We start from the raw sequence: 13,917 nt of genomic DNA on the forward strand, positions 1-13,917 counted from the left end.
TAGATGTATGTGTAACTGTGTCACCACGCTGTACAGTAGAAAACTGACAGAACACTGTAAACCAGCTATAATGGAAAAAAATAAAAATCATTATATAAAAAAAGAAAAGGTTGAAAATGGAAAAAGAATTCCACTGCATACCCATTAGAACATCTAAAAATTTAAAAGACTGACAGTACCAAGTGATGATGAGGATGTAGAACAACTAAGTTTCTTACACATGGTTCATGGGCATACAAAACAGTACAGCCACTTTGAAATCAGAAGTTCTTTGTGTTTTTTGTGTTTTTATTTAAAGGTATATTTACCATAGGATACAGAAATTTCACTCTTATGTATTTACCCCTCAAACTTATAAACATACCCATACAAAGACTTGTACATGATTGTTCATAGCGGCATTATTCATGATAGCAAAAAAAAATCCTGGAAATGACCTAGATATATACAAACAGATGAATGGACAAATTGTTGTATACCCTTACAACAGAATACTACTTAACAATAGAAAAATGACATTCTAATACATGAAACAATGCTAGAAAAGATAAATCTAATCTTTAGTGACTGAAATCAGACCACTGGTTGCTTGAAGTCATGGAGATTGACTGGGAGGGAGCACAAGGAATATGTTGGGTGATGGAAGCATTCCACATATTGATTCTGGTGATGGTTACATGGGTGTATATAAGGTTGTCAAAACTCACAGATCTGTACAGTTCGAAAGAGTGCATTTTTATTTTATCTCAATTATACTTCAACAAAGTTGATTTTTAAATGAAACAATAAAATCAAATAAATGTCATGTGGGATGCAATAAAGCACTACTTGGAGGGAAAATCATAGTGTCAAATACTTACTTATATGAGAAAAGAAGAAGGCTAACATTTAATGAGCTAAGAATCCAACTTAAGAATTTAGAAAAACAGCAACAACAGAAACCCAGAGAAATGAAAAAGAGACAATAAAGTTAAGAAAAATAAAATAGAAAATAGAGATAGGATATAAACAAAGGCAAACATTTCTCTCTTCCAGGAGAGGGAATACTTCTCATTTCATTCTAGAATCAAACCTGACAAGAACTACATGAGAAAGGAAAATTGAGGGCCAACACCACTCATGAACATCAATACAAAAAGTCTATACTATGTCTAATCACTTGTGATGAAATCAAACATGTATGTGTAAGTGGGTCACCACGCTGTACAGTAGAAAATTGATAGAACACTGTAAACCAGCTATAATGGAAAAAAATGAAAGTTACTATTTAAAAAAAAAGGAAGAAAGCCAGCCACAGAAAGAGATACTGCGTCATTCCACTTATATGCAATATTTAAAATGGAATAATATTTAAAATAAAATTGAATTAAAATAGAATTTAATTTAAATTCATAGAATCAAAAGTGAATTTGTGGTTCCCAGGGGCTGGGGGAGGGGGTAAATTGGGAGTTACTTATTAATCAATAGGCATAAAGTCTCAGTGAAGCAAGATGAATAACCTCTAGAAATCTGTGAACAGCATTATCCCTATAGTCTACAATCATGTATTTTACACTAAAAATTTGTTCAGAGGGTAGTTCTCATATTGTGTTCTTACCATAAACAATAAAATCTAATAAAGGAAGAAGGAAAACAAAACAAAACAAAAAAAAGTCTATATAAAATGTTGGCAAACCAGTTCCAGAAACATGTAAAATTAAAATTCATTATGACTAAACTTGGCTCATAGAAATTCAGAGTTGGGTGTTCCCATCGTGCTTAGCGATAACAAACACAACTAGTATCCATGAAGACACAGGTTTGATCCCTGGCCTTGCTTAGTGTGTTAAGGATCCTGTATTGCTGCCAGTGGTGGTATAGGTGGCAGATGCGGCTTGAAGCCTGCACTGATGTGGCTGTGGAGCATCAGTTTACATATAGCCATATTGCTAAACTCTTGTTATCAAGTGTGGCCATTTGTCTATACATTTTTGTGGTGCAGCGGAAACAAATCCAACTAGTATCCATGAGGATATGGTATCTATGAAGATGTGGGTTTGATCCCTGGCCTCAGTCAGTGAGTGGGTCAGGGATCCGACGTTGCCGTGAGCTGTGGTGTAGGTCATTGATGTGGCTTGGATCCTGTGTTGCTCTGACTGTGGTATAGGTTGGCAGCTGTAGCTCCGATTTGACCCCCTAGCCAGGGAACTTCCACATGCCATGGGTGCATCCCTAAAAAGCAAAAAATAAAGGAAGGAAAGAAGGAAAGAAGGAAAGAAGAAAAGAAGGAAAGAAAGAAAGAAAGAAAGAAAGAAAGAAAGAAAGAAAGAAAGAAAGAAAGAAAGAAAGAAAGAAAGAAAAAAGAAAATACAAAAAAAATTAAAGAGCTAAATTTTAAGAGCTACTATTCTATACTCATAGATAGGAAAAGCCAATATAGTGAAGATCTCAGTTCTTCCAAATGGATCTACACATCCAGTTGAATTCTATTCAATAGTTCTTCATGGCAAGTTCTTCGTTCTTGGCAAGAAAATTCTAAAATTTCCATGGAAGTTAAAGGGTCACAGATAGGTTAACACATACCTGAGGAAGAAGAATAAAGCGGACAAATTTTCCCTGGGAGATATCAAGGTATAAAATGAAGATGGTGAGTAATGTGTTAGTGGAGGAATAAGCTAAATCAACAAATGGAACAGACTAGAAAGCTCAGAGGCAAATCATCCACTTTGGGAATTTGATGGATGACAGTTGCCTTTTCAGAAGAGTGGGGAAAATTACTATTTAAGAAACCAGTGCTTTCTTAATGATAAGATTTACCTAAAACACTTATAAATACCCGATTACGTGGAAATTCTGACTCAGTAGGTCCGGGTTGAAGCCAGTGTATCTGTTTTGAAAAAGAATTCCAGGTGATTCTTAACTTTACTTGAATTTTAAAAGCCCTTCAATAAATATTGCTGGGAAATTTGGATATCTACACTGAAAAAAAGGAAAAATTGGATCCCTATGTCATACAAAAACCAATTCCTGGTAGATTAAAGATATAAATATATAAATGAGAAAACCAAACTTTATAAATTTTGGAAGAAGATTTCGGAAAATGTCTTTATAGATTTAGGAGAAGTAAAATTTCTTTGAACAGAAGTTCCTGTCATGGCGCAGTGGAGATGAATCCGACTGGGAACCTTAAGGTTGTGGGTTCAATCCCTGGCCTCACTCAGTGGGTTACAGATCCAGTTTTGCCATGAGCTGTGGTGTGGGTCTCAGATGTGGCTCAGATCTGGCGTTGCTGTGGTTGTGGTGCAGGCCAGCAGCAACAGCTCCAATTAGACCCCTAGCCTGGAAATATCCATATGCCACAGGTGCGGCCCTAAAAAGACAAAAAGAAAAAAAATTTCTTTGAACAATACAAAATGCATTAACCATAAAGGAAAAGATAGGACAGATTGCTTTTAAACTAAATCTTCTCTCCCTCACAGAACATTGTAAACAAATTATAAAAAGATAATTGAACATAACCTATCAACAAAGGATTAATATCCAGATTTAATAAACAATTCCTAAATGTAAATCCAGAAATAGATTAATCAATAGAAAAATCAATTATCGCAACATTCTAAGTGAGCTATACTTCAATAAAACTTTAAAAACAAAAAAAAAAAAGAAAAATCAGCAAAGGACATGAACAGGTTGTTTACAGAATACAGAAACAAAGAGATGTTCAATTTCAGGAGAAATCATGAAAATAAAAATTAAAACCACAATGAAATCAGTTTATAACCCTTCCCAAATGGTGAAAATTTAAAATCCAGGCAATATCTAGTGTTGATAAGGATGCACAGAAAAAAATGTCTCTTACACATGGCTGGTAGGAGAATAAATGGTGCAACTACTTGGAAACACAAACTGGAATACTTTGGAAACACATTTATGCTTCACAACTAAAGATTCACTGACCCTAAGACCTAGAATGTCCATCCTGAGATATACACACAAGAATTTCATGGAAGCATTGTTTATAATAGCAAAAATCAAGAAACAACTCCAAAATGTCCATCAATAGAAGAATGACAAATAAATTGTAATCAGTTCATGCAATGGAATGGATAGGAAATATGATAGCTTCTGTTATCAATTTCAGATAATGTGGAGTGAAAACTGCTAGTTACTGGACTTCCCCTGTGGCCTATAGCGTATTGTCTCTGCCATGGCTCTGGTCCAATTCTGGCATGACATGGGTGTGGCCAAACACTTTAAAAAAATGCTAGTTACCAACAATATACACATGGGCATAATAGTGTATTTTCTTTGAGAGAGACAGGATTATATGGTTGGGGAAGGGCACAGGAATCAAAAGCATTGAAAACATTCTATTGAGTTGAGTGGTAAACAAAATTGACTTTTTAAAAAATCATTTTCTATATCTTACTTTTACTATGTATATTGTTTAAGGCATAAAAGTTCCACAGAATAGAGAACCCAGAAATAAACCCAGACACATACTGTCAACTAATCTTCAGCAAAAGAGGCAAGAATACAAAATGGGAAAAAGACAGTCTCTTCAGCAAGAGGGGCTGGGAAAATTGGACAGAGGTATGTAAATCAATGAAACTAGAACACACCCTCACACTGTGCACAAAAATAAACTCAAAATGGTTCAAAGGCTTAAACATAAAACAAGACATCATAAAACTCCTAGAAGAGAACATAGGCAAAACATTCTCTGGCATCAACCGTACAAATGTTTTCTTTGGTCAGTCTCCTAAGGCAATAGGAATAAAACCAAAAATAAACCAATGAGACCTAATCAAACTGACAAGCTTTTGCACAGCAGAGGAAGCCATAAAAAATTGAAAAGACAACCTATGGAATGAGAGAAAATTATTGCAAACAATGCAACCAACAAGGGCTTAATCTCCAAAATATACAATCAACTCACACAACTCAACAGCAAAACAAAACAAAACAAAACAAAACTGAAGAATGGGCAAAAGAGCTTGGTAGACATTTCTCCAAAGAAGACACATGGATGGCCAACAGGCACATTAAAAAAAAAAAAAAAAAAAAGCTTAATATCACTAATTTTTAGAGAAATGCAAATCAAAATAAAAATGAGGTACCATCTCACACTAGTCAGAATGACTGTCATTAATAAGTCTACAAATAACAAATGCTGGTGAGGGTGTGGAGAAAAGAGAACCCTCCTACACTGTTTCTGGGAATGTAAACTGGTACAATCATTATGGAAAATAGTATGGCGGTTCCTCAGAAAACTAAATATAGAACTACCGAATGATCTAGCAATCCCACTCCTGGGCATATATATGGACAAAACTACAACTCAAAAAGATACATGCACCCCTATGTTCATTGCAGCACTATTCACAATAGCCAAGACATGGAAACAACGTAAACGTCCATGGACAGATGAATGATTAAGAAGATGTGGTACATATACACAATGGAATACTACTCAGCCATAAAAAAGAACAAAATAATGCCATTTGCAGCAATATGGATGCAACTAGAGATACTCATACTAAGTAAAGTAAGTCAGAAAGAGAAAGACAAATACCATATGATATCACTTACATGTGGAATCTAAAATATGGCACAGATGAACCTATCTACAGAACAGAAACAGACTCATAGACGTGGAGAACAGACTTGTCGCTGCCAGGGATGAGGGGAAGGAGTGAGATGGACTGCGGGGCTGGGGTTAGTAGATGAAAAATGTTACATTTAGAATGGAAAAGCCCTGAGATTCTGCTATATAGCATAGGGAATTATCCAATCACAATATGATAAAAAGAATGTGTATGTGTATATATATATATATATATATATATATATATATATATATGTATGTATAGCTGGGTCACTTTGCTATACAGCAGAAATTGACAGAACTTTGAAAATGAACTATAGCAAAAAATTTTTTAAAAGTGGTCCGTTTACAGATGTGAAAATTGAAATAATAGAAGTTTCAACTTAAAAAAAATTAAGCAATGGAGGACAGACTTGTGGTTGCTAAGGGGTGGGAGGTGGGGGAGGGATGGATGAGGAGTTTGGGGTTAGCAGATATAAGCTATTATATGAAGAATGGAGAAACAACAAGGTCCTACTTCAAAAAAATTAAGCATAAACATTCCACAATACAAATATATTTTTAAAAGTACTTGTTGCAGTTCCCTGGTGGCCTCATGGTTAAGGATTTGGTGTTGTCACTGCTGTGGCTCCGGTTTGATCCCTGGCCTGGAACTTCCACGTGCCATGGGTATGGCCAAAAATACATAAATAAATAAAAATATGTGTTGATTGAGAGTTTTCTAAGCTGAAGTGGAACACCAAAACCAGGAATCAGTTTATAACCACCCACTGGGCACCTCTGGATAAACGACCCTATGTTTGGTCCTTGGGTGCATGTACAGAACAGTCCCCCTTCCTCACCACCAAGGTCAGGAGACAACATTGATGGGCATGTTACCGTCCAAACGGCTTCGGAAAAGGGATTCCCCGGGGGCTCTGTAACTGGCCCAAAGAAGCAGGAAGTAGGATTCAGGTTAGAGTTTGTATTTGTAAGTTAAGGACAAGGGCTGGATCAGGGCAGGGTCTTCTCTGGGCTTCCCTTACCTTCTCGCAGTACCAGCCTCTGTTGACGCCCACATTGCCATGTCCGATGGAGACCCGGCTCAGGGGGCTGAGGAGGACGGCCAGCTCGATGTGGAAGATGTCTGTGCGCCCACGGTCAAACACACCGCCCTCCAGGAAGATTTTCCCGCTGTTCTTACTTCCTCTGGCCCCGTACATGACCAAGTAGATTTTGGATTTGGTCCCAGCCCCCCGAATATCCCCAGTGAAGACAGTGACAATATAGGAAATAGCTGGTATGGAAACAAGAGGGGGAAGGAGAGGTTGGGAAGCAAATTCATGACAATATCCTTCCCACTTTCTCCGCCACCTGGCTGTACCTCCCTGGCCCCCCCTCTGCCATGCAACCTCATTCCTGCCGAGTCCTTGTCCCCTAGATGACATCTAGTGTCCCTCTCAACTTCACATTATCTTTCTCTGAGCTTATGTGTCACCATATCTGAATTTAGGAACAAACTGCAGGTTACAGGAAGCTGCCAGCCCCGATTACAGGACACTAACAAAAAGAAGGAAGAGCTAGGGTTTGGTTAAGAATAGCACTTATTATTAATGCTAATTACCATGTGCATATTATTAATAGCTGCCGGATGAATTCTATTATGTCTCATTTAATTATAAGAGTCAACTCGATGAATAGAGTTTTATATTTGGGGCTATCTGATTCATTGAACTTGCTCTTTTGCTCATAGCTTAAAAACATAATTCTTGGGAGTTCTCTTGTGGTGCTGTGGGTTAAGGATCCAGCCTTGTCATTGCAGTAGTTTGGGTCCCTGCTGTAATGCAAGTCGATCCCTGGCATGGGAACATCCACAATGCTGCAGGTGCAGCCGAAAAAAGAAAAAGAAAAAACCATAACCAAAACATGGGGGGTGACAGAGGATTGGGGGAGAGAGAGGACATTGTAGGTGGGCCCATTTGGGGTTTTGTCAGTCAGAGGGCAATGTGAGGACATGGAGTTCTGGGGAAGAGGCAGCAAGGGGTAGATTAAACTCTGAGAGGAGACAGAGTAAAGGAAAACACCAAAGACAAACATTTGAACAGGAAACTAGGAAATTCTGCTAAGGCCTCTGGCTTGCATGTTTTCACTCTGGAGTCTAGGAAAAGTGGTACCTTAAGCTTTGTTAATTGCCCCACCTCCTTTCATCCTACTATCATTACCTGACCCCAGAGAAATTTAAAATCCCAAATATCGGGGGTGGGGGGTAGCACATGTAACTATGCAGACACGTTATTCATTCATACATTCACACCATCCTTTGTTCAACATTTACTGAGTGCAGACCATGACTGGCCTGGGAGAATATGAAGATAAAAGCGAGTGGTCACAGCCCTCAAGGAGTGGGTCTCCAGTTTACTTCACAACACATGGACAGACAGTGTTCTTACACCAGACATACTGCATGGCCTAGCCTGTCAGCACTTCCAGCCTCTGTCGTTTGCCCTCCTCCTCTACCCATGGAAGCCAGTAATAGTAATGTGGCTAAAGGGGGCAGATTAAATCTGCCCTAGCATATGTTTTCAAGTAAATAATTCGCAAACTCTAGGTATAAACTTGTGACACTCCCCAGAGTGGTCAGGCCAGGCCAAGGTGCCCCAAGGCCAAGGTTGAGAAGTGCTGCAGCACTTGGTTTCCTAAACAAGAGCCACAAAATTCTGTCCAAAATATCTGGAGCAAAATAAGGGAGAGACAGTCTTGTCTAGAGGGAGAGGGATGGGTCTAGAGGAAGTGACTGGAAACAGGAACTAGAGAAGCAGCAAGAAGAGAAGAGGCATAACAGGCGGAGGAGAAAGCCTGTTCCAGAGGGAAAGGCTGAAGCTAAGGGGTGGGGCGAGGGAAGGCGCATGGGTGAGGGGTGGGAGGGGAGAGGATGCAGGTGCCCAACAGAGTCAAAGGCACATGAGGCGAGGGATGGTGTGTGAAGTGGCAGGACAAGGTGTTGAAAGCTGCTGCTGAAATGGTCAACTGGAGCCCAACTGTGGAGCAATTCTTATACCCCAGAACTTGGACCCATTCTCCGCACAGGGGGAGAGCCATGGGAGGGTCTGACCCTGAGCACATTCTCAGCTGTGCCCTAGATTTTTCTGGAACATCTGTGAACTTGCATGCTTGGAGTTTTAGGTTTTCATGGAATTCACACAGGGTAGAGATTTAGGAGGCAGACCAAATCCTGGATCTGTCACTCGTTGGCTGTATGACCTTGAACAGGTCTTTTAACATGGGATCATTTTCCTCATCTGTGAAATAGGAACAATAGCTGTTCCTATATTCTAGGATGGTTGTGAGGATTAGAGAGGACGACACGGATCAGGTGCCTAAAGAGAGCCTGGCATGTAGTAATCACTCAGTTATCAGAGTTAAGAGTAAATCAACATCCTCATAAACATTCACATGTATGAGCAGCTCACATCCTGGCCCCATCCTAGGGATAATTTCTCTTGCCCTGGGAAGTCAGGGTTTGCTCGGGGCACTGCCCCATGTCCTCTGGCATCAGCTGAGTCCAGCCCAGAGGAACAGAAGACTTTTGGGGGAAGGAGGAATGCTATTGGAAGACAGGGCTGGTTCCTACTTGACTTCAGGCTTCCAGACCCATAGAAGAGAACACCGACCCTCAGGCAGAAAGAAAGCCAGCTGTCCCCCCTTTCTTCAGTTCTACCTGTGGTCTCAGCTCCGCCCACTAAGATATCCCTTTGGATTTTGCCATCGTCTTCGTCCAAGGCCAGCCAGCGGTTAAGAGGGAAATCATACTTTCTTTTGTTCCCAATATCTTCAATGACAATCTGAGAAGGAGAAAAGTGGGAAGGAAAGTTAAGTATCCTCTAGGGCACACCTGGTGACTGAATCCAATTCCTCCATCACTCGAGTGTACTCTAAGTGTACACTCTTGGAGTTCCCTGATGGCTCAGCCAACAATTAAGGATCCCTCATTGTTGCTACTGTGGCACACATTCAATCCCTGGCCTAAGAACTTCTGCATCCGAAAAATTTTTAAAAAATAGGAAACATAGGTTCTCATCTCTTTGGTGGTCCAAGGTAAGCTTAACACAAGGATACACCTGTTGTCAGGGAAAGTTTGCGGTGCACTGAGAATAACACAGGAATGACTGACTGTTAATTGCCTCCTTCTTGAATTAATGAGCCTATGTTCCCTCCTCTGCTGCAGATCATTTAAAAAAACAAAACAAAACAGTGCAAGAAACTTAACAGGATGTGCCCTGAGAGACTAAGGCACCAGAACTGGAAGCCTGGATTTGCAGACACCGCCAAGATCATCATCTTCCTCGTCTGCTGAAGGTTGGGATTCCGACCTTCTTGCTAAGAAGCAGAGTCCATGCAGAGGGAACTACAAGCGCTAAATCTGGGACACAGACTCCCAGGATCTGATGACCAGATCAGAAAAGGTCAGCCACTGACAGTGAAGCTAGGAGAACTGGCCATCTATGAAGCCCCTCGGGGGACGCACATGTCACTGAGGTTGGCGAGGCTGAGGTAAATGCATCTTCTAGAGCACACCAAGATGCTGAGGGGCCCTCCCCAAATGTCCCAGGAACATCTAACTGAAAACTCACTCTAAGATTAAGCGGGATCATCAATAACTAAACTGAGTCCTCCAGTTATAACTGGAGGGTAGAAGCATCTGGTCACAGACAGAGTGAGTTGGAAAGTAAAAATATCTGCCCAGGTGTTCCCAGGACTGCCTGATAGAGGGGGGCTCTGATTTTCAGTGAAAGACTCACTTCTAAGATCAAAGTGTCTGCAGTGTGAAAACAGGGCATGCCTTGACCTGCCTAACAGCATCTCACCTTGTTCCAATTCAATGCTCATCAAGGAAACTTCTGGGCTCAGAGCTGGTCTCCTGAGGATACCACCCCCCAGGGAAGGGCTAGTAGCTGAGCCACTGACCAGGCCCAGCCACCCCACCAGGCTTCTTTCTCCAAATAAACCAGCATTCAAGCTCTGGTTTATTTATTTATTTATTTATTTTTTTGCTATTTCTTGGGCCGCTCCCGCGGCATATGGAGTTTCCCAGGCTAGGGGTCTAATCGGAGCTGTAGCCACCAGCCTACGCCAGAGCCACAGCAACGCGGGATCCGAGCTGCGTCTGCAACCTACACCACAGCTCACGGCAACGCCGGATCGTTAACCCACTGAGCAAGGGCAGGGACCGAACCCGCAACCTCATGGTTCCTAATCGGATTCGTTAATCACTGCGCCACGACGGGAACTCCTCAAGCTCTGGTTTATAAGTCAGTCCCGTGTGAGTTTGGTTGGTGTGAGTCACGCTTCAGATCTTGCTGATTTGATGGGTGTCTGTACTTTCAGAGCTGAATGCCTGGACACTACTATGTGGCCTGTCACAGAAGGAAGTCCAGCTTCTCCCAGCTTATCTATCTGTGCATTTATCTCTGGCTTTCATCTCCTGGGGTGGGGAAGGGGGAGACTGGGAAGCCACGGACGAGGATCTGGGCTATTTCTCCTAACCCCCTTTACTCAGACTTTCACAGACTTAGAAAAGCAAGGTGAAGAAAGAAAGGACTTGTTTTATCTGGTAAGCTGTCAAATCTACTAATAAACCCAGATATACAGATTCACCATTTCTGTCTTCATGGACTGGTGTGCCAGCCATGATTCCAAGAGTGAAAGACAACTACCCTCACAGTTCACGGAGATGTCAGCATGTAGAAGGCAGTCCACCTGAATGTGGATTTCCTTCCTTTCTTTCTTTCATTCTTTCTTTCTTTTTTTTTTTTTTTTTTTTGGTCTTTTCAGGGCCACACCTGTGGCATTTGGGATGTTCTCAAGCGAGGGGTCAAATCAGAGCTGCAGCTGCCAGCCTACACCACAGCCACAACAATGCCAGATTCAAGCCACATCTGCAAACTACGCCTTGGCTTGTGGCAATGCCTTAACCCACTGAGAAAGGCCAGGGATCAAACCTGCATCCTCAGGGACACTATGTCAAATTCTTAACCCACAAGTAACAATGAGAACTCCTGATTCTGGATTTGCTAATTCTTGGCACAGTGGAAAGAATCCAGACTCAGAGTCCAGAGGACTTGGGGCAGGTCCCAGCCCTGCCACTGAATTGCTGTGGGACCTCAGGCAGGTCCTCTAGTGGAGCAGAAGGCCTACTGGCAGCATGATGTTCCATCCTGGGACAGTTGCTCTTTGGAGGTGGTTGTTGAGCTGAATTGATCATTTGAGTCAGTCACAAACTGTTGGGCTAACCAGACATGGGGACGGAGGCCACATGCAAAGCCTGGGGGAGGGGACGAAGAGCGGGGACAGGGGTTATTGGTCACCCTCAGGCCACCAGCTGGGGCTGAGGAACACACATGAGCAACCAACAAAGGAAGAAAAGGAGGGAGACAATCTATGAAGGAGTTAATTATACCAGCTTTCAGACTTATCCCACCAAGCCCTCACATAAATACCAAAGGAGCAGTTGCTGAGTGCATCCAAGGCAACTAGCCTGGTGGTTTTGAGAATGGGACCACTTATTGGACAAGTGTCAAATCTGGAAACACAGCCAAGTTAAAAACCCATTCAACTGGTGTTTCTGGGGAAGTGCAGACAAGCAAGTCAACCAGAGTGAGTTGAGGAGAGGCAGCCAGTTGGAGGAGGCAGGAGGTTAGGGCTGGCTATGCATTGTGAAGTGATGAGAGGTGGCCAGCAGTTCCCCTAGACTCTGGTTTTCAGCTTGCCCCTCCGCCACCCCACCCCCTGGTACCTAAGACCCTCCTTCCTCTTTTATCATCATAATCCTTCTTTCAGGAAAATATCCAATAAATCCAGGTACACTGACCTATAAAGAGCTTGAATTATTTTTACGTCTGGTCCCCAGGGAACATTGTGGTTTGGCTTTAACTTAATTAAAGTTAGGAATTCTTCAGAAACTAGTGAACCTTCAGAGGGACACCCACCTTGGCATTGGAGTATAGGTGAGGGTCTGCTCCAGGTGAGGATCCCTGAACTCGCCCCTGCACATAATCTGGCCTCAAAGAAAATAACCAGTCTCACACTGAAAGCAGCTTGCTTGGCCTGTGGTTTAAAATACTGTCTGACTAGCAAAGAGTAAGAAGAGAAAAAGAAGGAGAGGAAGGAGAAAGAGTAGGAGAGAGGAAGGGAGGAAATATCATTCTGAAGAATGAGAAGAAGAGCTGAACTCTGGAAAGGACTGAATAAAGGATGCAGAAAAAGAATTCAAGAAACCAGTATGCTTAGTAGACATAAGAAGATGTGGTCTTTTAGGAAAAAAAGGGCTCCAGTGGAAAGCAATAAGATGTTATGAAAAGAGATCCAGGGAGTTCCCATTGTGGCTCAGTGGGTTAAGAACCTGACTAGTATCCATGAAGATGCACGTTTGATCCTTGGCCTCTTTCAGTGGGTAAGAAATCAGCATTGCCACAAGCTGTGGTGTAGGTCACAGGTGCAGCTCAGATCTGGCATTGCTGTGGCTGTGGTTTAGGATGGCAGCTGCAGCTCCAATTCAACCCCTAGCCTGGGAACCTCCATATGCGACAGGGCAGCCCTAAAAAGAAAAATATAGAAAGGAAAAAAAAAAACAAAACAAAACAGAACCAGAACCAAATTATATAAGGAAAGGTATCAAAAAGGCAAAACTACACAGCAGCAAGTACATCAAAGTTTTTACAATTTTTCATGCCCTTTAACCAGGTCCTAGGAATTAATTGTAGGAAATAATCATAGATATACATAAAGATAAGCTACAAGAATGTGTGTCACAGCACTATTTACAGTTATCAATAATTTTGAGGAAAAAAATTGAAATGTTCAATAGAGGTGAATTGGTTTAATAATGCATGGATATCTGGGCAATGAAATATCATTATGTAGTCATTAAAAATTACATTGTGAAATATCAATGTTATTCTGTTTAAAAAACATGGGGAAATATGCATGTTACATTTCAAAGTTAAAGTAAAGCAGTTTGTAAACCATTCTGTTTATTATGACCCCATTATTTTAAAATGACATGTGTATTAATTCACAGAAAAATGTCTGGAAGATATGTATCAAAACACAAACACTGGTTATCTTTGTGTGGTGAAATTATGGTGGTTTAGATTATTTTATTTTAGCTTATTTACAATGAATACATTCTACTTTTGTAAGAAGAAAAAATAATTAGAAGTATTAAGAATTAGAGTTCCCGTCGTGGCGCAGTGGTTAACGAATCCGACTAGGAACCATGAGGTTGCGGATTCGGTCCCTGCCCTTGCTCAGTGGGTTAAAGGATCCGGCGTTGCCGTGAGCTGTGGTGTAGG

At 41.3% G+C, this 13,917-nt stretch overlaps 1 protein-coding gene across 2 annotated transcripts in view; it reads right to left on the bottom strand.

Annotated features, from left to right (window-relative positions):
• The window catches only part of LOXHD1 (lipoxygenase homology domains 1), a 206,284-nt gene that overhangs the window by 129,080 nt on the left and 63,287 nt on the right, over positions 1-13,917 (bottom strand). For both annotated transcript variants that reach the window (XM_021092583.1, XM_021092585.1), the window contains exons 7-8: positions 9,285-9,408; positions 6,613-6,863 (exon numbers count right to left, since the gene is read on the bottom strand). In XM_021092583.1, coding sequence (XP_020948242.1) covers positions 6,613-6,863; positions 9,285-9,408 — 375 coding nt within the window. The remainder of the gene's footprint in view (positions 1-6,612; positions 6,864-9,284; positions 9,409-13,917) is intronic.

The sequence above is a fragment of the Sus scrofa genome, chromosome 1 (assembly GCF_000003025.6).
Source record: "Sus scrofa isolate TJ Tabasco breed Duroc chromosome 1, Sscrofa11.1, whole genome shotgun sequence".
Taxonomy (NCBI): Eukaryota; Metazoa; Chordata; class Mammalia; order Artiodactyla; family Suidae; genus Sus; species Sus scrofa.